Here is a 26,516-nt window from a genome sequence, read left to right as displayed (position 1 = left end):
AGATCTGTGTAATTGAGCCAGTTCACCGTAGAGCTCTCTTCACTGCTTTTAGTTACTGGAAGGCTGAATTGGTGTTAAGTTATAAATACTTTTTATATGTAAATATTTCAAAGTGAGAACATAAGTATACATAAACATACATTTTCTCAGCAACTCCCACAAGTGTCAATTTTCATCGCTATTGCTCAGACTGTAGTCACAGCATACAAACAGACCTCAAGAAAGAAAAATCAACTGGAAAGGGTACATAAATCAGTCATACTTTACATGCAACCAGGTACTAAGTACAAGCTTTAAAGTTTTGCATTTTTTGTTGTTTCCTTCAGATTTGTGATATTGTACCAACTATGAAATAAAAAATAATGAAATTAAGTTGTTTTTTTTCTAGCATTTAAGTATTTTGTCAGCTCAGTGTGTGCTTCTTGGTGAATTCTACAGAGAATGTGTTGTTGGACCAGCAATTCACTGGGCCCAGACCCACCACAGGTTAAGGGATTTCATTTAAAACATGGGCACAAGCACAAGCTGAAGCTTTGTGTAGAGCCTTACATTTGTGAACTGTTATAATTAGAAGTATAACCATGACATTATTTTAAAATGCAGGTTGTTCTCCAGCCTGAGCATTATCACAGAGCTAACTCACCCAGCCAACATGAGATTCATGCAGTTCAGAGCCAAAGACTGCTATTCTCTTGCTCTGTCCAAATTGGAAAAGGTAAGAAGATTTGCCCACCCCTACCCTCAGTTTAAATGTTATGTTTTTATTACTTTTTCTGATTTTGTAACAAAGATTTCAAAATAAGTAGAAACAGTGATTTATGGTTGTAGAACAACTGCAAAACAAATTTTTTTTCAAATTTCTACCCTCATTTAATAATAAAGTTTGATTTGATTTAATCATTTTACAACGTAATATTAATCAACCAACTCTCTGGTGGAATTTGCTCAAGGAAAATGAAATATTTTTGGATAATTAAATATTTAGAGCTAATGTTGTTGTCCAAGACGCTGACACAGGCAATTAACATGGAACATCTTTTAACTGACTAAATGCTTAAAACATACAGCTTTTATTATAATGTATTTTTTAATTCCTCTTCATTTTAAAGGCACTATAATTGTGTCTTCTCTACACATTTCTGTGTATCTGTGGGAGATATTTGCATTAATGGGACAGTTTGAGAACAGTAATTGTTCTCTGTCAGGATGAGAGGGACAGTGACACTACTTAAATGGTAGCTAAAACCTTCATAGTCTATATGTATATTTGACATTTTCAAATTGTGGAGCTGTGGCTGTATGGAGATAAATCTAATCTGCTTGTTCAAAATACTGTTACTTAAAACAGGTGGAGCATAGGAAGTAATATTGTGCATCTGTTTAACTCTCTAAGCTCAAGCACAATCCTCTTTCTCACAAATCTTCCCTGGTGATCTGACCTACCCACCATATTCTGAGTTTCTGAGAGACAAATAATATCACTGTGACAGTCTTCAAGGGCAGAAATCCTTCACTGCATTATTTTCTTTTTCCCTATCAGTCTATCAATCACTATGATTGCTGGATTTCCATATGTACCCTCCCAGCTGGTGCACCTCAGATATCTTACATATCTTGGTGAATTTGAATTCATGCCAAAATCATTACCATCATACAGATTTAACCTATAATTTCCATTTCCTAGGTGTGCCATAAATTTCCTAAATTTTGAGGAATTCAGAGTTCACTATTTACTGTACAAGATTTATGTTGGTAATTTTAATATATGCTTCATGAAAAGAGCCTTTCCAAAGAAACTTACCTACCCAGTCCAGTTTCTTGAATGCTGCCAAAATTCAGCCTGTGTGGATGACAGGAGAAGGATGGGAAGTAAATATTTTACTTGGTTGAATATCACACTTATATGTACATATTTACACAAGATGTAAATATCTGGGTGGCCTGTAGTGACTTGTTATCTTTACCTGTAGCAGCATGAAGGCTTGATCTTGTGTTTAGGTGGTGTCCTGACAGAGACGTGGAGAGCTCTGGAGGAAACCAGACAAAAGTTAGAGAGGAGCTGTTTGAGGAAGGAGGCTCAGCTTTCCTTTAAGGTTTGTCCCTGTGGCTCCTGCAGTTCCTCCCTCCGTGGTAAATCCATGAAGGATAAGCTACAACTGGCTGGAATCTGCATTGCCAGTTCTCTCAGTGCAACAAGGGCCAGCAGCTGGCTGGGGCCTTCAACCCTGTGTTCAACCAAGCTTAATGTCTTGGTGTACTATGACTGACAATGGATAATTTGAAATTATTTGTTAACATATTCCCTTAATCCGATTCCAGTTGGATTCTGGAATTCTCTGTGGGCTGTCTACTTCAATGCAGTGAAACCAGGATTTTTATCTCAGTTCTTTCTTTCTTTACATAGGCTCCTTAATTTTTCAAGGAAATATTCTGGAAATACTTAAAAATATTTTACCTTCTTGACTATCTTATTAATTTATTGTGCAAAAGTTGTGAGGATAGGTTGGAAGCTGAACATTTAATAAACTTCCTATCCAAACTATGCTCTGCTGAAACAGAGGTAGATAAATTATCTTAAAGAAAGAACATTTTCTTCATTGCTCTTGCAGTTGCCTGGTGTTAATATTTCCCAGTCACTTCATCTTAACATTTGCAGAGAGAACTTCACAGGTGGTGCTGTAGTTCATTTGATCTTTCAGAACTCCCTCATGCAAGATGAAAGGCAATTAAAAACTCCAGTAAAAATTACCTAAAGCAGTCAGACATACAGTTGCTTGTTATTTCTGCATTAAGCGCCTCATTTTCAGAAAGACTGAGAATATCAGGCAAGTTGCCTTGAGGTAGCAGTGAAACACATTTGCAAAATTGGCTTTTCAACCTAATGGGCTGCGGAAGACAGATACACAAATCAGATGTCCATCTGCTGTTGCAGCTGCAACTTTTCTTATTTTAGAGATAAATAAATCTGACAGTAAACTCAGCACTGACACAGGAGAAAGCAGTGGCCTTTATACAACAGAGGAAAGGAAAAACAAAACACCCACACTCTAAACTTGACATGTGTCTTCTCCATTTGTCTTGCATAAGGAGAAAACTGAGGTAACCACTCCCTCTTTCTTGAAAGAAAGGGTTTGTAGTGTTTCGGATAGGATTCACGCTTCAGTTTGCTGTGGTTTTCTTTCCAAGTAAACATTGCAGATGTTACTAATAAAAATTCTAAAGCTGTAAGTGATCATTTTGAAATAATGACAAGTTCCTATATCTTTTGTTTAAACCCAATCCTGTGATTTTGTATCTTTCACAGGGATAAGCACACAGATATTAGGGGAGCAGAAATCTATCTGGGATGGCCCAGTATATTTGCAGTCATTTGCTCACAGCCAGGCTGCTTTTTTAACTTCAGGATGGGGCCTCCTGTTTCCTATCTCCATTTTCTTTTCTTTAATATAATTCAGGTATTAAGCAGATCTGAATTAACATTAAGTAAGAAAAAACAATAATGACATATGAGTTACAAAAAGAGATTGGTACCTCTTATTATTCCTGTCTTATTTCACATAGATTTCTAACAATTTACATTAATTCTAAAATTGTGCTAGCAATTAGCACACAAATTTGACTGTTGAACTGACAGGTTTTTAGGAAGTTGTTCCATATCAACACCAGAAAATTTATTTGTTCTTTCCTAGAAAATAGGATTATATTTCTCACAGATCTCTTTGAAGCAAGAATAAAAGAAAAGCAAGGCTGTAGAAGAGATGGAAGAAAACTAAACTAGCCTGGTCCAGTTGCATGAGGGTCAGCAAGGCCAAGGGCCAGGTCCTGCCCTTGGGTCACTATCACCTCTGCAGCACTGCAGGATGGGGCAGAGTGGCTGGAAAGCTGCTCAAGGATGGGGGTGCTGGTTGACAGCCTGAGCCAGGCTGTGTCCAGGTGGCCACAAGGCAAATGGCATCCTGGTCAGTACCAGAAAAGGTGTGGCCAGCAGCCCCAGGGCACTGATTGACCCATGTGCCATTCCTGCCCTTCTGTACCAGATCCTGTCCCTGTTTCCTGTTCCTGGGAGACTTCCTGGACCACCTCCAGAGACTTCCAGTCCACTGTCAGCACCAAGGAATTGGAGCGGGTTAACAGGAGCTAAGCACAGCTGATATCCCTCCATCTTTTTCAAACTGAATGGGTGGAATATGCCCATGCAGTTTGAGATGTGATGACTGAAACATATACACTGATCAATGTCTTTCAACCTGAAAAACTGCACCTGTTGAACAAAGATGCTGCATACTTGTTGGAAGAAACTATGTTGAGAATAAAAGGCTTTTACACTTTTGACTTCTTTCAGGATAATATCTATTTCATGTTTTTGTTACAGTACTTCCAAAACCAGCATTAAAAATGTTTTCTGTGTTTTAATTCCTTAACAGAAAGAGCGGGAGAAGGGATCTAATCTGGCATTTATGTTTCGACTGCCCTTTGCTGCTGGCAGGGTTTTCAGCATCAGCATGTTGGACACACTGCTTTATCAGGTACTATGAACAGTAATGTGACTTAACACAAGTACTGCCATCCATTTTATTGTGCTTAATTGCTAGATGACCCTATTTTCTGCCATAGGATCCATTAAAGTGTGTCTATACTGGGAGCAATCAATGGCAAAAGACAACGGAGCATGCTTGATGTGTTAGTTCAGTTTTCAATCCCAAAATCACCCTGTGATTGCACAAAATCTGATGTTAGATAATTTGATTCTGTTAATGTATCTCTCCACAGTCATATAGCTTTGATAAGGCCTACATAAATTACAGATTATATAGAATAATAAGGCTTGTACTCTGCAATAAAAAATGCAGTGCCCATTCCCACACATCATGTCCCTAACAGAAAGGAACAGAATTACTTTAATATGTAATTTATTAGTCTCCTGCATTTGCTGATAAAGGCTTCAATTACTTCATAGTGTCCTTTCCTCTTACTCATGTTGACTAGAGCTGCAGAGGCCCTGTCATTACGCTGTAAAGTAAGCCATGCTTGCCCTTGCAAGGAATGCATTCAGTGGTTACAAAGAGACCACTTTGGGGAAGAAAAGGCAGCAATGCAACCTTGTGGCTCAGAATCCAGGAAGGAGTGATGACAGTGAGAATCAGGAAAGAGCACAGCTTCAGAAAGTTGAAGATAAAAAAATCAGAAAATACAGTCAGGGCAAATGGAGGCAGTAGTTGCTAGTTTCAGGGTGGAAAATAGGCCAGTATTGCTCACTCTTCAGCAGTGCCCAACACTTCTGCGCCCTGTGACACACCAGGATGCCCAAGGAGCAGCCCCCAGCACTACCCTGCAAGGATCAAGGCACACAGCACCAGCAGGAACACCACCATGGCCCACATCATCTGCTCACCTGAGCAGCCTCCTGCCTTGCCTCTACCTGGGGATAGCCTGTGGAGCTTTAGTTCTCAGGTGGAAAACATCCTTGCAGGGAAATGAATTTACTTGGTAATTTGGTGCATGAAAAGTGTTCTTTCATCGCAATTCTACTTCCAAATCAATTTCCTGAAGGCAAATCCAACATAAATATAAAAATTCCTGGAGCTAAACTTTTCTCAAGAAGCCATTAATATAAAAACCAGTCATGTACATGGGCATACATATTTAAGGTTCTAGAAATAAATGTATTTGCATATAAAACATCTTCGCAATCATGTCCCAGAATATCAGGATCACATACCACAATATTAAAAAAGAAATACAGTAAAATATAGTAAATAATATAGTAAATATACCAAAGACATATATATATATAGAAACTGATCTGGTAATCATCAACAGCTCCCACCAGCACATAAGTGACTTCAATATTTTATATTTGCTTCTAGACATGAATAATCATGCATTGACTTGACAGAGTCAAGTCACTCACCAGAAAGTGTTTAAAACAAAAAGCCTCACATGCTCATTGTCACTTTAATTCCACCTGTCCTTCCTTTGAACTGCTACTGCTCATAAGTGATTTGTCATTTTTCTAGAATTATCTTTTTTACTCCAGGTTAGAAATTCTAAAACTGCAGCTCTTTCTTCTTTTTCATAGTCCCATTTTCTGTCTTTTTCTTCTGCAAGAAACAGAGCAAATGACAGGGGGAACGCCAGGGTTCTTCCCATTACAGACTGAAAGAAAAGCCTTTGAATTATCTTTAGGACAGTGACTGAAAAATGAAAAACTTGGTCTTGCAAATGCTGGTGAATAAACTTGTTAATCTAATGAAAATTCCATGGCAGAAATTATGCTGCCAAGATAACAAATATGTTTAATTTGCAAACAAATTTTATTTGAGATGCTCCTTGGCATTTAGCCCGTCACAACTGGGAGACTACCAGTGCAAAAATTAAAATAGTTGAATCACTATGTATCAAATGAAATCCATCTATTTTCTGATTTTGAACAAATCCAGATTCTACAGCTCTAAAGGATTTCTGTAATACCTTTGTGGGGTGTTTCTTTGTGAAAACCTCTTGGTTAGCTATGTATTTGCATGAGGCCAGCAGAGCTACGGTGTGTGCTGCGTTCCAAGGGCTGCAATGCTGCCCTGAGTGAGTACAGGTGGCAAAGAACAGCTCAGCCACAGCTACAAGAGCACCCCCATGGACCCCTCTTATTCCAGCAGCCCAACCCAGGAGGAGAAATATTTGTGATTTTAGCTGCTGTAAGGTCCATTTCTGGTCTTAGTCTATACTTCTACACTAAACTTAATTTCTACCTTTTGACCAATAGCAACACTTTTTAGCAGAGCAACAAGGCATATCAACACTTAAAAATCCTTCAGATTAATAATTTGAATAAAATAATAGCAGTGTCACCTCAGAGGGACCCACTGAGGACTGCAGAGCCATCTAACATCTGCCAGCGTTTCTTCTGCACAGAAGAGTTCATTATAATTTCACACCTCATAGGGCTAACACCTCACTCCACTGACACATCCATCTTTGCTTTTCCTGTGCCTTGTTATGCCTTAGTCTGTTGAATCTTGAGCATTCCTTTAGGAAATTTAGGAAAACTTCCTTTATATAAGTAAGTTCAGCCAAAAGAAAGCGATTGGTATTCCTACAGTGATTAAGATACTTAAAGAGATGGACTGTAAACACAGATGTGTAATTCCTTTGAAAGTCATACATAGTGCTAATGGTTGCCTACTCCTATGTTCATTAAAGCTTTTTTTCTTTCTTTTCTGTCTCTCCTGTTAAAATATCTTGCAGTCATTTGTGAAAGATTATATGATTTCTATCACAAGACTTCTGCTGGGACTTGACACCACACCAGGATCTGGGTTTCTTTGTTCTGTAAGTTATTAAAAAAACCCAATCAGTACAGAGTACCAGAGAAGATTCTGTACTGTCTGCAAAATACTTCAACTTTCTTTGTATGGCATTTCCTTTTGTGAAAGTTCAAGGAAGGCCATCTGTTTCATTTTTCATCAGGGAGAAGACAAGGAAATTAAACAGAAAACATACTCATTTTAGTTCCATAGCAAAAAACATCTCCCTGAGAAAGCACAATGCATTTTATTCAGCAGAAAATTGGAAAGTCAGGAAAACACAGAAATAGTGCATTTTATATGAAATAGCAATGGCAGTTTAGCAACCAGTGTAAAAATTAAGTATATAAAAGCCAGGAACCTGTACTGTGCAGCCTGACCATGACTATCTCCCAATCTCCATTCCTAAGGGCAATGAAGGCCATGAGTAATTTTTAAATAAAGATCAGCTGTATTAAATGACTAGGAGTTGGAATTCAAATGTCATCTAGTTATTATATGTGTCAGTATTCCCCAATGCAATTTAACTGTGTATATACACAAAAACACAACAGAAGTAATTTTTACTAAAATAAACCCCACTTTTCTGTTTCCTCCCACACCCACTATACTCTGCGGAGCAAACAGATCATTACAAGTTGAATTATTTACAAGTTTCTTTGTGGCCATCTATAAAGAATGGCAGGAAGGTATCAATGATGGCTTAAAAAAGTTGTTTAAATAAAAATAACATATTTTTTGGCTAATCATTAAGCTTCATTACAGTGAATGTAAGAACACTTGAAAATACAATTGAATCTCTGAAAACAAACTCATACATCTCAAAACAAAGCTTGTAATTAAGTAAGTGAGCTTCATGTAAGACTTCTATGCCACTTATGCTTAGTGTATTACTTCCTCCCCTCCCTTCAGCCTGCAGTCTGGTGGACAAAAGTCAAAATGCTCATGCACTTCAGTCTGTCCACACCAGTTTCTTACTGCTGACAATATTCAGTTTATTCATTTATATTTTAGTCAAAAATAGACACTGGGTGAAGGCTGCCTTGTAAATTTTAAATAATCTTAACTCAAGACCAGAAGTTCATAATGTGAAACTGCTTCCACTACAATGTCTGCTAAACAGGGAGAAAGCAAAAGAACCTGTCTGACAAACTCAATAGAAGTTACAGATTTGTTGTAGAGCAAAGGTGCAACACTACAATGGGATAATTACCAGCTAGTGTTTAGTTTTGTTTTTTTTTTTTTTTTTTCATGAGCTGCAGAGTGAACAAATGATAAACCCTCAAGAGTTAAAATTCCTCCCTCCTGTTATTATTTGCTCAGATGAAAATCACAGAAGAGGATCTATGGATTAGGACATATGCCAGACTGTACCAGAAGCTTTGCTCTTCTACAGGAGACATTCCAATTGGAGTCTACAGGACAGAATCCCAGAAGCTCACAACATCTGAGGTGGGTCACTCACCCTGCTTTCCATTGTGTCTGACTGCAGAGTGCACGAGGCCTCTGCCGGCACCCGGCTGGTCACACAACCCAGGCTGAGCCCAGGCTCCAGCAGTGCCCTCAGCCAGGGCACACCTGGCCTTTGGTTCCTGTGCTCCCCTCCTGGGGAGGGAGGGAGGGATGGATAGTGGATGGATGGATGGATGGATGGATGGATGGATGGATGGATGGATGGATGGATGGATGGATGGATGGATGGATGGATGGATGGATGGATGGATGGATGGATGCCAAGGGGCAGCTGGGCACAGCTCAGGAGTGAGCTCTGCTCTGACCTCACTGTGCTCACTAACAGCAGGGTTTGTACCAAACCCTTCACCAGGCCCTCTGGCCCTTGTGCCAACAATGTGTCCATGTCTCAAAACAGGTGGCATTTCACTGCTCATGTGACCTTCTAATTCACTCTCTTGTTGCTCATTTCTAGTTAGTGCTATTCAAAGTACTGTGGGATCTCTCTAAATTTAGCTGCTGAACAGTGATAATATTTTATGTATATATTTCTGTGTTTGCCACATAAATGTATACATTTCTCCATCTCTCTGTTTATGAAAAATAGCAAAAATACTTTTTCCTGACTATTTAACATACTTTTTTTGTTTGGGCAGCTTTGATTTCTGTCATATATTATCCATGTGTTTACATGACCATTAGTACTGCCATCTCATTAAGCCATGGCTTTCAAAGGCAACAGTGAGCAACAAGTCTCTCCTTTCTTCTGAAATACTCAGACATAGTTTAAACTAATTTCCAAGATAGATAATTTATATTTTCTTTTCCATATTTCAGAAAAATATTAGAAAACATTCAGGCATATAATGCTTAATGGCAAGATTTGCTCCTGAGGAAGTACATTCAGCTGAAGTTAGTTTTATAGAAGGATGATAAAAAAGCTGTGCAAGATCCCACCCAGCTCATGGGAATATCTCTTTGTGGACCATCACTTTCCCTGCAGGTGGCTTTTACATCTTAGCCAGTGGACTCTGTCACTGCAATGATCTCTTTTGAACTATAGCAGCCTTAACATAATCCATCAAAACCATTCCTTGGAGAAGAATGTAGTCAGCCTCACTGCTAATATGAAAAAAAGGTCTGTAACAGCCTTCCACAAAACAGAGGACATACTAGATTTTAAGAATTCATTAAATAAGGATAAGATAAAATTCATGGCAATGCTTTATTCTCACATTCAGGGCTGGCTCTTTAACTTCAGGTCCACAAAAAGAGAATTAGTAGTTCTGCTATTACTTCCTATCAACTTTCACAAGTAATCTCACAAAGCATTTGAGTTAAATCAGGTAGAAGATTAAGGAAGGGAGGTTGGAGAAACCTCCTAGTTAAATTTTCAAATTGTCAGGTGTTGGACAAATGTGGAAGAATGGCACTCCTCCTTTATTAAGTGAAGAAAATGCAGTTGTTGGTCTTTCTAAGCTGAAGTCTTTGAATGCAGACCTTTAGTGGAATTTTCACACAAATACTTGTGCAGTTTCTTGTTTAGTGAATCAGAATTTGTACAACCTTTCCCCCCTCTATTCCCCAGAATACAAAAGAGCAACATCTTGCTCTGCATCTGTGGCCTTTATGGATAGAGACCTACAAACACAGAGATGCTGAAAGCCCTAATCTTTCTGCAAAGTATTTATTTTGAAGTTAAAGGATTTTTTTACTTATTTCACTAATGAAATATTAGCATAGGTTATCATTTTAGCTTTTCAGTACATTAAGCCAGAAGAAAACCATTGGGTAAGATCTTTAAAATGGAAAAAAGAGAAAAGTACTTCACTCTTTTTACTCAGGAACTATGAACTTATAGCCATAAAGTTGAAGGTTTATAACTCAGAGAACCTTCAACATGATTATCAATTTCAGTTTAAACAGAAATAAGAAACCAAATTTGTACTGCACATTATTATTATGAGGCTGCTGTCTCATAATAACATGGGTAACTCGAGTCATGAGGACAAAATATGCCAATATTAATATTTAATACGTACAGTTTATCCTTTGGCACTCCCTTTTTCACTGTGCAAATGAGAAGCTCTTGTTTCACTGAAAGACACTCATAACTTCTTTCAAAATAAAGCAAGTTTTTAGTGACCCGGTAACTGAATAAGAAGTGAATCTAGCCAGCCTCTCAATGACTATCATGCCTATGACCCAAACCATTTCCACTACACTAAAAAAATCTAAAAAAGAGATATGAAATCTTTTTCATTACCTGTATGGCTGCTTTTCGGTGGCTCCTGTTTAACAGTCCATATTTGTTTCTTTAGTTTCACTTATGTTTAAATTGTCTTTTGTTTTCTTTTTCCCCTTCCTTTGTCTTCTTTTCCCCCTTCCTTTGTCAGTCACGAGAAATGTCTTCACAAGTAAGTATTTGCTTATTGTCTGCCTGTTTCTGGGTGTCCTGGTTGAGGCAAGCCTCACACAGCTGCTGGCTTGCTTGTTCCCCCCCAGGTGGAATGGGGAGAAAACTGGGAGGCTGAAAGGGAGAAATCTCTTGGGCTCAGGTAAAGGCAGTTTGATAACTTAAGTAAAAGCAAAACAAAGCAAAGAGTTTGCTCACGCTTCTGATGGGCAGGGGGTGTTTGGCCATCTCCAGGAAAGCAGAGCTCCATCAAGCATTTCATTCCTTCATCTTCTTGCAGCTGTTCCTGCAGAGCAAAGCGGCCTGCATAAGGGGTATCACTTTGGTCATTTGGGATCAGGTGTCCTGGCTGTGTCCCCTCCCAAGTTCTTGTGCTTTCCCCAGCCCACTTGCTGCTGGGGTGGGTGAGAAGCAGAAAAAGCCTTGGCTCAGTGTAAACACCACTCAGCAGAGGGGAAAACATCCCCATTAATAACACATTATCATCACACATCCAAAACACAGTCCCATACAGGCTGCTATGAAGAAATGTAACTTAATCCCAGCCAGAAATTGTACAATTGGTTCAATTGTGGGAGTGAAATCCTCAGAGAAAATGGAACTGTGCAATGGATCATCCTTGAGTAAATGGATCTTAAAGTTAGTCCATTGTTTTGGACACAAACAGCTTGCTAAAATCTGAAAGCTGACAGACTGGGAATTTCAAAGGTGTCCTGTGGAATTTTGGTTCCTGTTGGGCCTGCTCCTGCTGAATTCTGAAGGCAACAAATCATCTTTACAGTGAAAAGATCATGTGGTGAAAGCTTTAAACTTACACACATTAAATGCTAGTGGAGCAAAATCCCCAAGTTTATCACAGAAGGAAAATGTGGCTGTACTTAGCAATGGTTTAGACAGCTTTTGGAGCAGAAAAGCATTTCTAGAGCCCTGGATGCAAGTAGCACTCTTGGTAGGCAGAGCAGTAAAATTTAGTTAGTATAGCACTTGCAGTAAGGTAAAAAATAAGTGACTGCTTCAGGCTGGAACAGATGAAACTACACCTTCAAATATTTCACATCTTACACACAGCTCCCAGGGAGCAAAAATCTGAAGTGAATCAACGTTCGATGTTATCAGCACAGATATCTCAATCACCATCACCTCAAATATGTACACTGGTGTGCCTGTGATTACATTCCCATTCCTGCCCATGTGTTGACCAGCCTAATGTTTAGATTTTAGGGCATGAAACATTCTATTAGAGCATCATGCCTGAGTAGGTTACAGCTGTCTGGCAGCACAAGTGAACAATCACACCCTTCAGGACACGCAGTGAGACAGGAGACACATGTGTGAGACAGGAACCTGCCCTTAAAAACAAAAAGCAAACAAACCCAAGGGTTTAAAGGCAAGTGTTTCTTCTCTGTGTGGCACAGGAGTAACACCGTGGCGTCAGTTATGCTTCTCATGCAACAGATTTACCTGTTATGGAACAAGAAAATGAAATTCAGTGAAAACAATCAAACCTCAAAGTAATGATAATTATGAAAGTATTTTTAAATGAAGTTCAAGACTGGTTAAATCAGAGGGGGACACACAGAAGTACTTTGCATTGGAGTTTTATCTTCTGTGTGTTTAACAGCTGCCACTGGCAGACACACTTTTGTGCTGCTTTTGAAAGAGAGTTTGGGCTTTGATTTTGCTTTAAGTTGAATTTCTTCCTCTTGCATACAGCAAAGAGCCATTCTGCACGTTCTCAACAGGCAGGATAAAACCTTCACCATTGCTGAAGTAAATATTTAGCTTTATCACCTTCCTTTGTGCTTTCAGTTTACCTATGCCAGTGTTTCAAAACTTCAAGCTAAGGATTTACAGATTTCACAAAAACAAAATATTTATTCTTTCATTTGGCCTCACCCATTTAATCTCTGAATCAAGAAGTGACTTACCCTCCTGTAGTGATGATGATTGGTCTCTGCCTTTACTGCTGCCAACAAGTCTGGTTATTTGTTTAGCCAAGAGCTTGACAAGGAAAGCTGCCAATGCAGGCAGGAAGAAAGGCAAAACAAGACCATCCTCTACACTCAGTTCATACCAATATCAATTTGTTCATATCAAATAGTCCTTCCTACCCATAAGTAGCTCCTTTTCCTATGGAATATACTCTGTCTACCTTAGTCCTTACTGTAAAATGCCCACAAACCCAAAATGACAGTCTGACAAACACCAAAATCAAATTACATTCCTGTTCAAAGGGATCCAGGTTCTCTCTTCTTCCCTAACCTCAGTGGAGTCAGTAAAAAAACTTCAAAAAATCAGGTTGTTTAAAAAAAATCCAACTAGAAATCCCTTTTCTATTGCAGACTAAGCTGAAGAGCCTCAATAAATTAGCTGGTCTTTATTTGAGGCTTATTGCAAGATCCTAGTCTAGAATATTAAAAATGTGATTTTACTTGAAGTGCTACAAGATCAACATCTATAGTGTTCTTTTTAATTATGGGGTTTGGTTGTTTTGCTGTTTGATTGGGTTTGCTTGTTGTTTTTTTCTTTTACACAGATCAAAGCTAGTTTGTTCAAAAGTTAAAAATACAAGTATCTTTCACACTGTATTCAGCTTACTCATATCAATACTATTTTATGGACCCCAGAAACCTCACAGATCTGTGGTGAACCTCTTACAGATAGGTTGTATTCAGCACTGATTAGGTCAACAGAATCTTGCTTTCAGATTTCATGTTAGTGGACAAAGGACATTGAGTAGCTCCTCTGTTAAAGTTCCTTTATTCACTGATTGCTACCAGCATATTCTGTCTGAGGGGATTCACACAAACTCACACTGTTCATTTATATCATCTTTGTTTTATACTTCATGTATTCATTTTAAACACTCACCACATTGAAATCTGTGACCAGTAACTTAGTAATGTGCTTTTACTGACACCATCAAGGACTTTGCTATTCCAGCATCAATAAAAGACATACAAATAGCACAAGAGGAACACAGGATTGTTAAGGAAGTGGTTTTGAAATTAGAAATTAAACTACTCATTAAATCTAAAATACACATTGAAACAATTTATCTTAACGAAAGTTATCTTTTGAAATGTTTCCTCTTATGTTCTCTAGGAACTTTTCTTTGTTAGAAATACACCTGTAGTCCATCCACCTGTGTTATTTCAGTACTTGTACATGCACAAACCACTGGTCTTATTTGGGTGGCATAAGGAAAACACAGTAATAGAGCAACAGTTTTTGGCTCTTAATTATGGGGAGGACTTGTCCCTACATGGGTACTATCACCATTCTTTATGGTAGGAATCAATTACTGCTTTCACAAGGGGTGCCCTGAATCACACTGAAGGTTATGCATCCCAATTTCATGTGTGCTGGAAGGTCAGGATGACCTGGGAATGTGAGACAGTTAACGGGCATGTTCTGCCCGTGGTCATAAGAGAGTACTGAAAACAATGCAGCCAAAGTTGAACCATTACTTAATGAAGGCACAACACACATTTAAAAAGCAGTTACACAACTTGGATTTCTGAAAATATGCAGACTGGGAAGAAAGTCATTCAGAACTGATTCCTAGATTCGGGAAGAGCAATATTAGAAGGCTAAATTTGCTCTTCTCAGAATCACAGTGCAGCTGGCCAGAAAGTAACACTTTTGCTAACCTGCTTTTGCACTTGATCAAAGTATTTATGTTATAAATGAGCTTTTTACATGAAAAGTCAAAGTCTAGTAAAGAGTGCCCAGTTCAGGAACACTTGCCAAGTACAAAGAGCTGAATCCCCTCAGCTCCTTTGCAGCCAAACCCCATGTCCAACTGCAGTGTTGGGAAGAGGACATCTAATCTGCTTCCATCTAATACAGCCCTTCATCTCTCTTGTGCTTTTCCTTTCAAGTCTCAAATCTCCATCAGCGTGGAGGATTGGGAGGACACCAAAGACACCAAGGAGCAGTTCAGCTGCCGCGGCAACCACCGCAACTCCACCTCCAGCGACCAGTCCGACCACCCGCTGCTGCGGAGGAAGAGCATGCAGTGGGCACGGCGCCTGAGCAGGAGGGCGCCCAGGCACTCTGCCAAAACTGCTGAGAAGATCAACCAGCAGAGAATGAACCTCTACAGGAGGTCAGAAAGGCAGGAGCTCGCTGAACTCGTGAAGAACAGAATGAAGCACCTGGGCCTTTCTCCAGCAGGATACGGTACCGCTATACAGTACTACAGTACTTCAGTAGCAATATTTGCATGGTGCAAGGTGAACTATTTGTAAGAAATGGTGGAGCCAAAACCAAAATACAAAGTTTATGATAGTGCTTTTTGTTTTGTTGGTTTAGGTTTGGGTTGTTTGCTTTTTTAATTTACCAAGAGTAACTTGGAATCTTTTTAATTCTTACCCATTCCAATGCTGAGTTGGAAGGCTCAAAAGGTAGCATGTCAGTCACAATTATATTTAGTAGATGATATATGCATGCTGAATTTATAAACATTCCCCAGTCATTGAACAGCTGCACCATATTTCCACAAAGCTCTTGAAATAAAGATGAAGACAGGGCTGTTGTGAAGTTCACTCATATGTCAGGGTGGGGAGTTGTTTATACGTGAGGGATGTTTCCTTTTCTCCACAATTTTCAAAAATAATGCCAAATTATCATATGAAAGTCATTTTTAGCAAGCAATGTTTCACTAGGTCTTTAGATGCCATTTTTATCCATCAAATCATTCTCCAGCAAGACTGGTTCAGGTTACTTTTTAGTTTGTAGGATTGTTTTGGGGTTTTTTAAGCTATGGACAAGAGCCCTGTAATACTTTTTAACACATGCACCACAGCTGCCAAGGTTGCCTTTCTCCAACCTTGGCCCTGTAGTTGGGTGGAAACCCCAGGACTATGGGTTCTGATTTCCTAGAAACACCAGGAATTTCTATATCTGTAAATAGAAGCTCTTTATTCCACACCCCATCTGAATAATTTCTATGCCTGCTTTCTTACAACATGTTTCTATACACCTCCCTGCAGAAAGATTCAGGCCTGAGTATTTTCCACGGATTTCACAGGCCACAATAACATTTCATCAAACAGAAAAATGTTTTGTAAATTTAATTAACATTTATAACAAGAAAACTTTGTTGTATTCCTGCTTTTCTTTTCAAATCCTAGTTAAAAGCCAAAAGTAAATATTCATTTCATTACTCAAATTTAGGACTATTAGATACCATCTACAAAGCAATAAAATCTTCATAGTTAAATGCTTTACCTGATAACATTTATCTGAATCTGAGTTATATGTTTTCCTAAAAAGCTGCAGAGGATTTAACACCGAAGCTCTGCCTCTCCTTTTGCCTCTCCTCTTTAGTCTGATAAGATTAAAACCAGTCTCACTGCAGCAGCCCAAGGAGTGTGCCAACAGAAAATGATACAAAATAAATTGCAATGGCAGCTACAAAAGTGTAGGTTAGACCTTAAAAATAAAAATTGTCAGTCTTCATTTCAGCCCATCATTAGGAGAACAGTTAAAAATGCAAGAGACATACCACTTTCCATTTATACAGCCTTCACATTTCAAGCCCTTGGCACAGGTGATAAAAGGGAAGTGCTTCCTAGATAAATAGAAAAAAGGGAAAAAAAGGTTTATGCTGACCATATCTGGATATGGATGAGGATGCCATACACCTGCATTTAATCTTGGTCATCATTTGAACTTGATATCAGCCAAGCACAGGAGTCCCTGCCCACCAGAAACTTACCTAAGCTGCCGGACAGATTGGTAAATCACACTGAAATTGGGTTACATTCAAATTCTATGACTGAAAAAAAAACAGAAGACTTTTAAAACATTAGAAAACAGGATGTTTTTACAGCTGATAACTCAAAAGATAATCTGATAATGTCAGGGAGTTTCATTGTGAGTACAGTTGAAAAGAAATTGCTAAACTTATTTGAAATCACTCTGACACCAGACACTTTTCTGAAGGTCTATGAACTTTCATCAAATTAATATGTCAGAAGTAATGCTTCTCACAATTAATTTGTAAATGTAATTTACTTGGTACTTTTTTCCCCCTGTTCTCTAGATGAAATGAATGATCATCAGAACACCCTTTCCTACATCCTGATCAACCCTTCTCCAGATACAAGATTAGAGCTGAATGATATAGTGTAAGTTAAAGCACATAAACAGTCACAAGACCTGCAAAAAAAAAAAGTAGATTTCTATTTAAAGAAACATCTAATTATACTACATCTGTATATACTTTAAATACACATATAAATATATAATACATATATTTATAATGTTGTTAACTTGTCATCCTCCTCTTACTCTGCATTTTAAATTGAAAAAATCTAACCAATGCTACCACAGGAACCAAACCAAGCTCCTTCAAAGTCTAAGTCCTGCTCAGATCTTTTCAACATTACAACTGTATGCACTTACCCTGGTGTGCAGCATGTTGTTTTAGCTACAGCTGTGGTTTCTTTTTGTAGATACTTGATCCGACCTGACCCATTGACTTATGTTCCAAATGCTGGACCCAGCCGAAAGAACAGCTTCTGCAATACAGTGGGACAGGACACCAGGGAGGAGACACAACTTTGATATGGAACTCACCACAACATTCAGAGACAGTTTTGTACACGTGTTGTTTCCACTAACCATTTTGCAAACTGAGTGGTATATTTTATTCAGATTTTGGAAACAAAATGACAGTGGGTAAGTGACCAAATGCAGAAATGAGGTGCCTAGAAACTCTGATTTCAGGGATTGTCAGGTCTGTGGCCTGTTCAGTATGGAAGTTGAACTTTGTCAGCCTAGCAGAATGATGACAACCTGTTGCTATTTAACCCACATGAACAAATGTCAGATACTACCACGTTTTGCTTAGATGCTCCTAAGCATATTTAGGTGGCAGCATGTCAGTGACTGAGCTTCTGACCAGTATCAGATTATCTGATGCCCATAGGGAGACAATGCCTGATTTGTAGTAGCAAATATGTTAAGACCTAAAGCTGCCAACAAGGCTTTGTGTGTCAAGAATTCAGTCTTTGAAATTATTTTCAGTCTCAGCCTATCTCCCATTTTTTATTAGCACAGATTAGTTTCAGTCCCATTTTAGCCTCCAGGACCTGGGTTTTTGTTCCCTGGGTTTACACAGACCAGGCTGAATGACACAACCTGGTCATGCTGCAGAGGCTGAGATTGAGACACATGAGTGACAGAAGAGCCCAGCTGCAGGAAAGTCCCTCCCATTTCACACAGGCAGCTCTCCCAACACTGGCAAAAAACTGGGGAGTTACTGTGTGAAGCTGCATACAGGGGTAGCTCAGGTGAAACAATCCTTTGAACCTTGGTGGGTTTTTCTATAGAAACCTGAGTAGATTATAACACAGAAGTGAGACCATCCCTCTAGGGAATGACTCCTACAACAAGCCCTTAACATTTTCATGATTATGCCAGAACTACAGTTTGTCCATAGCATTTCATGCCTAGTCATCCAGATACCTTTTTACATGAAATTACGTATCTCATTGAAGATTAAAGAAATTTATAACCCATTCACAAAATGAATGTAATTACACATAGTTTGAAAAAACATTATGGATCTAAAAACTCTGCTTTGGCATGAGGTACACACAAAAGCATCTGCTTGTGTAAGAAGCAACTAAAATTGGTCAAGCTTTCTACAGAATTAAGCATGTCTGTCCATGATCTTCCAAAATCATTGTCACAAATAGGGAAGAACATACTTGAGGTTTTAAACTCCCTTCTGTTACAAGTGTCCATATAGACCCAAGTAATTTTGCAGGTAGTCTAATATGGGAAAAATTATTATTCTCTGAACTCTCTTGATGTCCTATTTGTAAAAAAAAAAAAAAAAAAAAAATCAGTCAAAACTGCTTGTATTCTCTTCTATATTAATTGGTGGAAGTACATTCTATTTCTAAAACAGAAACTACAACCAGATTGCCCAGCAAGCAGCTCTTGAATGTGAGCCTGTTTATCAGCGTTGTACGGATACTGAAATCAAGTCATGTTCATATTAGGAATGACAGCAAATCTGCTTTTACTTCCTGCCTTCCTTTTAATGATTGCAAGGTTTAACAATTCAGTGGTTCTGCTTAGAGTCCATTATTGCTCAGTGCTTTTCCACACTGGAGTCATTCACTAGTTTATTCACAGATAAAGTATTTCAAATGGGCACTGTGGGAAACAAACAATTGAAACAGCTGCACAGACTGAAGTCTACATTTTTTCAGAAAGAAAAAGAAACAGTATATGGTACAGGATCCTGTCCAAGACCTGCCATAGAAGTTACCCAGAAGAGTTTGCATGGGCAGTGTGAATAACTTTTCTATTTTTAATACCTTCAGGGAGAAGACTCTATTCCAGTTGAATATTTTTTTTAAAAAATACAAGTTTCTTAAAAAGGTTCATTCCAAAATATTAGACGGATCTGTTATTGCATACGGAAGGCTTCTCTAAGGAGCCTCAAGGAGGCAGAGAGGCTTCCTGAACCATGGCTATCCTCCAGCAGGCAAGCTGGACACTGCTTTTAGCCTGAGTCACAGTTCACAGGAATTCCTGTGTGTGTGTACAGCACACACCACTGATTTAAGGACTCTCTGCCAAAAGGATCCATAGTGAGGGCTTGAGTCCTCCCATTTAACAGCCCACAAAGCAGCAGAAACAAGCAGCCAGCTGTGTCCATTTGCCCACTTAACTCAGCAGAATTGCTGCTTGGCTAGATTAGAATAGTGGCATTTAATGTGACCCGGTATTTCTCCAGGCTTAATGAATTTCTAATTGCTCATTAGCCTCAGAAGATTTGCTAAAGCAAACACAAAGACAGCTGGAGACACTTGGAGTCCCTAAAATGAATGCAAGGCAATCTTTGTGAACCAACCACTTAGTTCTCTTCAAAATCTGCTGGAAGACAAGCAAGGTAGTAAAAACTAACAACAGCTTCTGATGAAGCAGAAGTTCTAATAACCCATGAATAAAGTATCACAAAGTTCAGCTGTTCAGAATAATGCTGTCTTTCATGTTGAAAGCAGAACAGGTTTGCTTCCTCTGGAGTATCTTCACAGACAGACTGCATTCTAGTGGGATTTTGATCTTCCAAGACCAGCCTAAGCACCACTATATTTTCCCTGAATGAGACAGTATGCACGGTCCCTCAGTGGCCAGGGAGGTGATTCTTTAATGGTCATCCTGCAGGCAATCTTATGTTCACAAACTTTTTTCTCATCATGATTATCAGAAATGTAACACAAGCCTAACTGGACTGGAGACCAGACTGAGGAACAGGAGTCTCAAGGCTCAGTGCTGGAGAAGGGATGATGAAGTTCTAGAATGGGCAGGCTTCTGTTGAACAGAGGGGTGTGAGCAGGCAACAGTGCACTCAGTAGAGGGAGAAATGTGGAGCTGCGAAAAAAAGATTATTTCTCTCTGTATTAACTGTATGTATTTTTCCTCCTGGCTCACTTCTGTCAACAACCCAAAGATGGCCCTCTTCCCCAGCACTGCCTTAGCACAGCCCAAGCAGTTTGGCACCCAGAGTCACAGACCCAGACAGGGAAGTGCTAGCTGATAATAACTGCTTCATTCTCAAGGGAATTTCCAGCAAAGCCAGAACCTATGAAAATGTGTTACCTAGTCTGCAATAAAAAAAGTCTCAAGAACTCTTTCACTGGCATGCAGTGTGTTTCATTAACTGTTTCACTCCAATTCCACAACACACATGAATTCAGGTACAAAGTAAAAAGCATAAAGTTCTTGAGTTTTTGAAACTTGCAATGGAAATGAATAATTGAAGTTGTGACATTTTGTCTCAGTAATTAAGATCAGTTATTTCCCAGCATAGATATTTTCTCTCTCACAAACCACTTTATACCACAACTACACTTTAACAACTTCCAGGTATACAAATGCAAACTACTGAATATTACACTGCTTTATTTACCCATGCACCAAAAAAAAGCTAAAGAACAAATAAATGTTAGACTTCAGCAAAGAGGAAAACTGAAATGACATCAAGTGCAGCAGAGGTAACACACAATTCTCTGGTTTCTCTGGAGAGTTAGGGCTGTAAGTAATCATTCTGTAATTTTGGAACACTGACATGAGATTTTGCAGCATTGAATTCTGCTTGATATCCAATGGAAACCAGCCACTAAAATATGGAAATGAATTAATAACATGAAGCAGTTCTATGCAAGTACATCAATTTGTACCTCAAGGTTATAAAAATACTTCTTCAAGGCAGTGCTATAAATGCAGAATTTATAAAACTAAGAAATATGCATGAAATATGGTTGCATATTCTTGATATTCTATTAGAAACAACCCTACCCACCTTGAAACAGACGTACAATGAATAAATGTCTAAAGAGCAGCACTTCAAAATTTCAGCCACTGTTCCTTGTGCTTGTATGGAATATGCATTGCAGTGATACAGGAAATGAGTTAGTAATTCATATTAAGTTACGAGAGATGACCCAGACTATGATTCTTTTCATTTTCTGAAGCTAATTGAAAATATTAATGATAATATTGTTATATACTTAATTATTGCCTCCACTGCCAATGCAAGGATGTCAATAATGGTAATTCAACACAAATACAAACGCCTAAGAAACTTAAACAGGCAAATATTTCTATTTCATTAAGTAAAAAAACAAGCATTTGACATTCCTGTGAACTAAATTTTCTACAAAACCTAGACTTTAAACTGTTATGATTTGGAACTGCCCCATGCCAACCAGCAGAGAGACTGGGAGGCAAAGCATGGAAATGAAAGAGTAAGTACTACTTCATGTGCACACCAATTACTGATCCTACTGATCACTTCTCCTGTTTCTTGTATCCTTTCACCAGTATGGGCTGGCTGATGAACTGGTTCCTTTTGCTGGCAAGTCTATAGCTTTTAATAGTTTTAGGTTTGGTATTTATTCCTTCTAGGATTTATAAACTCTCACTGTTTCCATAAATGTACAGTGGTGCGGCAGACTTCATAGACTCCAAGCAAAAGCAATGAATTAGTATCTTTATAGCCTTTTATTTGTACAGCTGGCAAGTCTTTGTTAATGCTTATTAGTGATTATGCTGCTTATGCACTCAGCTTTAGGTTGTGGTGAAGCCTCCATTACCTTATCTTATACAATCATGGAATCATTAGGGTTGGAAAATGCCTCCAAGATCATTTAGTCCAGCCTTTCACCAAGCACCTCCATGCCAACTAAACCACACCACTGAATGCCACATGCCATGTCCTGTCACTTCTTGGGACACCTCCAGCAATGTTGACTCCACGACTTCCTTGGGCAGCCTGTTCAAATGCTTGACAGCTCCTTTCCATGAGGATATTATTGCTGATGGCCAACCTGAATCTCCCCTACAGCTTGAGGCCATTTCTTCTCATCCTGTCTCTGGTTGCTGGCAGAAGAAACCAACCACCTTTCTATGACCTCCTTTCAGGCATTTGTAGAATGGGATAAGGTCTCCCCTGAGCCTCCTTTCCCCTCCAGGCTTCTCCTTAGACCTGTGCTCCAGGCCCTTCCAGGCTCAATTGTCCTTCTCTGGACTCAGTGCAGCATCTCAAAATCTTCCTTGGACTGGAAGGCTCAGGATTTGAGGTAAGGCCTCACCAGTACTGGGAACAGAGGGACAGTCCCTTCCCTGGTCCTGCTGGCCATACTATCCCTGATAAAAGCCAGGATATCCTTGGCATCCTTGGCTACCTTGGCACAGCTGGCTCTTGGTCAGCTGCTCTCAGCCAGCATCTCCAAGTCCTTTTCTGCTGGGCCCCATCTTCAGGAATTACCGAATGACCTGGAGAACTTTATTGCCATCCAGGCAACAGGAGAGCATGTGAGGGTTGAGTTTGTTGGGTTTTGCTCACCTTTGTGGGTTGTTACTTCACAACCGTGCATGACATGGTGCTCCCCACCCAGGTAAAGGGAACAGACTGCAGAGTCAAGCTCATTGCATTGTTTAATGTAAGATAAAGTTGTCAGCTATACAAGTGATGCCTTAAGTTTTAGCTTTCATGTTTTTCAGATTCTGCGCTGCCTAGGGGTGTAGCTCTGAGCTTCATATGAAGTGTCAGTAAGTTCTCTTCACAAGGTACGTAGACAAAACAATCCTATTCCAGCTTGAGATCAAGGACAACCATTACAATTTTCAGGCCCAAAAGTATAAACAATGGAGAACTGAAGAGAGCAACAAGGAGAATGGAACTTCATAACCTGAAGCTGTAATTGGACAACCCCAATATGCAATGGACCGAGACGTATAAAAGTGAGAGGCCTCGTGACCAGTCATCCATTTTTGTGACCATTTTGGGTCCATTTTGGGTGTAGCCCTGGGCAGGCTCTTGTACTGCCCAAGGTGTATCCATTGAGACCTTTTAATAAATACCTACTTTATTCCTTTAGTTCTGTCTAGTCTCTGTTCCAGGTTCAGCCTGTCTAGGCATCACATGATGTCATGGTTTCTATTAGTAATCAACATATTATGTCCAAAAAGACTCATTTTTTTAACACAACTTCCTGTAAAACTTCTAGCATTTTAGAAATTATGGAGAGACCTCAGGGCCAGGAAAGCCCTGAGGGAGGTGTTGTCCTTGCTAGCTGTGTCTTTCCCGAGGTAAATGCAAAAAGGTCTTGAAAGTCCAGATGAATAGGTGCCCATTTGAGGTAGAAAATTTGTCCTGTGTAGGTATTAGCTGAGCAATAATATTCCTTAATAAAAAGGTCTAAGACCAAATTCCTGTAAGGGAGAAACGCATTGTGTTCAGTGGCTGCACCACAGGTTCCCACTGTCTGTCAGTGGAATGGAGCTGCACAGAGCACACAAAGATTGCACTGCAGGATTCAGGGGCTTCTTCATGAAACACCATCATGTACATTTACAAAATGTCATTGGGGATGCATACAATGTATACTCACTTTTCACTTCCAGCTGAAGTGTTTGGTATTCATGTGATTAACATTTTGATTTCCATGTGCATCTGATAGGGATTTGGACTGAAACTTTTATCTTCTGAGGTTAGTAAGCACCATCTTATTTTTTACTTAACTATGATGATATTTTGTACACAGCCGAATGCCCTAAAATGCAATTTAATATATCACTAACAGGACAGTCTTTCTGCATTTAATTTTCCTCTTTTTATTACATCTCCATGATAACAAATAAGTGGTATCTTGTGTGTGAGGTTTTCTATGTATATATAACCACAGAGAGTAGTAGCCACTCTGTGCACTGAGATCTGGGAAATGCTAATGTTAGATTTTCTGAAGATGCAGTTTCTGCCCACATTTCCGGCACTAATTCCCCAGCACAGGATATCTTGTATGCTTCCTTCTTCGGTCACACTGGAATGCCACATGAGTACATTTAATGGTACATAGGCAAATTACATCGAGCAGTATGAAATTAACACATTAATTTATTCATTTTTAAAGAAAGAACAAGTTTTATTGCATTGTCTTTGCTTTTTCTTCAGTAGGGTTGATATGGTCTCTTGCTGGCTTTAAAAATTAATTGATGCTTCATCCAAAACTAAATAAGGTAAATCAGAATTCACTCAACAGAGAAAGGCTTCTTTATGGAGGAAAAATCATTTGAATTCAACCTAATACAAAACCTAGGCACCTGATTCAGGATGTCCGTGGACCTTGAAAGTTATCATTACACAGGTGTGCTGTTGCTACTAAGAAAACATCTGCTGCTTTGCCCATTGTCAAAGCAAGTTCCTAGGATGCTCCAGGATGGACCTTTCTTTCCTGACATGTGTGTTTCTTCTCTTGCAGTGTTTCCCAATAGAGTATGTGCTCATGTGGCTCAATGTGATGAGATGTAATTAACTCATTGTACACACAAGGAGAAAATGGAACCTTGTGTATGTTAAACAGCGATTTAGGAGATGGTGCTATTTCTACTCCCTTTGCATTAAGACAAAACCCTACGTAAACATCTTCCAAATGTATAAATTTAATCATTAAAGAAGCATCTACAATTTTTGCAGCCAGGTCTCCAGAAAACACGTAGCCAGTTCCTGAACAGAAAGGGTGGTATTTGTTTTCTGGGAATTCTTCTTCTGATATGTACCATTTACTGGCTTTATTCCGAATAGGGCTGTGCCCTGTCATTAAATGGCCTGTGAAATAATTCTGTGTGGGAGGTGGGAGAGGCCTGAGGAGCTTTTCAATCAAGTGCATCGTGTTGACAAAAACATCACTGTCTGTCTTCATAGCAAACCTCGTGCCACTGCAGTAGGTGGCCACCCAGCTCATGCCCATCAGAGTTTTAAGAGTTAAGTTGTTGTAAGTGTCCATGAAGTCCTGCTGGATGATGTCATGATACTGCTCACTTTCTCTCAGCAGAACATCCCCTTTGTCACCCCTGGGGTCGCTGCCCAGCATGAACAGCCGAACAATGTCCGCGCCGGGAACCGCGGCTTCGCTCGCCCAGCTCTCCCGGATGGCTTTTCTGTGCTGCAGCTCGGCTGCTGTTGTTGATATCAGCAATACCAACAAAGGTGTTCTATCTTTACACTTCTCTTCTTCGTTGATAATGAATGCAAATAGCTGTGTTGGAGTGGGCGTGGCTTTATTCCCAGATTTCTCATTTTCAGGTGGTAGTTCTCCATTTTGTTTCCCCAAGATTTGTTTGAAATTTATAGATAATTTTCTAAATAAACTCTTTTCACTTTCCATGTGAAGATCATTACTTTTAGGTTGAACAGCAAGGTAAGGAGAAGTATAAAAATAGGAAATCAAATATATTGTAAAAGAGATGGTGAAAACTAGGAAAAGACTTCTCTTGATGCATTCCATGGGACAGAAGAACCCACTCCAACAGCTCATGTTGGTAGCTGTGACAGGATGCACAATAAATGCAGATATTTTGTTAGAATAGCAGCTAATTGTTTTCCTCCGTGACACAAAGATAAAACCTGCCTTCAGGCTTCTAATTCCTCAGGATTCCTTTCAGTTTCTTATTATTAAAAGAATCCTATTATTTCAGTTTAGAATAAATTGCAAAAATTTTTATCAAAGACAAAAAAAATTAAAATTTCTGTATTAAATTTTCAGGCTTTTCTTCCTAAGAGAAATACAGTGTGATAGAAACAATAAGAAATAAAAGAAACTAAATAAATACACTATTAAAAGTAATAATTTCATCAGATAGAACAGAAATTATTCAGATCTATATTAAATATTGAAATAATTGTAAAATATAAAGACATTTTAAGTTCCTGTAGTCTTTACAAAAAGTTATCACATAATTGAATCATCCAGAGTTAATGAAATATTATGATTGATTATGGATTTATAGCATTGGAGGCTATTATGATAAATCAA

At 39.0% G+C, this 26,516-nt stretch overlaps 2 protein-coding genes and 2 long non-coding RNA genes across 8 annotated transcripts in view; 1 reads left to right on the top strand and 3 right to left on the bottom strand.

The window, feature by feature from the left end:
• The window catches only part of LOC134422978 (uncharacterized), a 40,268-nt gene extending 38,186 nt beyond the window's left edge, over positions 1-2,082 (bottom strand). Inside the window, exons 1-2 of the long non-coding RNA XR_010028963.1 lie at positions 1,965-2,082; positions 1,802-1,840 (exon numbers count right to left, since the gene is read on the bottom strand). This is a non-coding gene — a long non-coding RNA (uncharacterized LOC134422978). The remainder of the gene's footprint in view (positions 1-1,801; positions 1,841-1,964) is intronic.
• The window catches only part of KCNT2 (potassium sodium-activated channel subfamily T member 2), a 115,156-nt gene extending 94,320 nt beyond the window's left edge, over positions 1-20,836 (top strand). For 2 of the 5 annotated variants that reach the window (XM_063165515.1, XM_063165517.1), the window contains 8 exons: positions 604-715; positions 4,425-4,526; positions 7,243-7,326; positions 8,625-8,753; positions 11,150-11,170; positions 15,054-15,354; positions 17,222-17,306; positions 17,634-20,836. In XM_063165515.1, the coding sequence (XP_063021585.1) occupies positions 604-715; positions 4,425-4,526; positions 7,243-7,326; positions 8,625-8,753; positions 11,150-11,170; positions 15,054-15,354; positions 17,222-17,306; positions 17,634-17,745 (946 nt within the window). In that variant the 3' untranslated portion in view covers positions 17,746-20,836. The remainder of the gene's footprint in view (positions 1-603; positions 716-4,424; positions 4,527-7,242; positions 7,327-8,624; positions 8,754-11,149; positions 11,171-15,053; positions 15,355-17,221; positions 17,307-17,633) is intronic. The other 3 variants (XM_063165519.1, XM_063165516.1, XM_063165518.1) reach the window with 2 other exon arrangements.
• Positions 11,368-17,677, bottom strand: LOC134422979 (uncharacterized). Its single transcript, XR_010028964.1, has 5 exons — positions 17,584-17,677; positions 16,895-16,954; positions 16,682-16,747; positions 12,543-12,630; positions 11,368-11,455 (listed from the first exon to the last, which is right to left on the bottom strand). It is a non-coding gene; the product is annotated as an uncharacterized LOC134422979 (long non-coding RNA).
• Positions 20,837-24,320: 3,484 nt separating the features above from the next.
• Positions 24,321-26,018, bottom strand: LOC134422977 (beta-1,3-galactosyltransferase 2-like). The gene has a single exon (XM_063165520.1). The coding sequence runs from the start codon at positions 26,016-26,018 to the stop codon at positions 24,906-24,908; it is 1,113 nt and encodes a 370-aa protein (XP_063021590.1). The 3' UTR covers positions 24,321-24,905.
• Positions 26,019-26,516: the final 498 nt, after the last annotated feature.

This window comes from Melospiza melodia, chromosome 11 (genome assembly GCF_035770615.1).
Source record: "Melospiza melodia melodia isolate bMelMel2 chromosome 11, bMelMel2.pri, whole genome shotgun sequence".
Taxonomy (NCBI): domain Eukaryota; kingdom Metazoa; phylum Chordata; class Aves; order Passeriformes; family Passerellidae; genus Melospiza; species Melospiza melodia.
The sequence above is the reverse complement of the archived record's forward strand: the minus strand, read 5'-3'. Positions and strand labels throughout refer to the sequence as shown.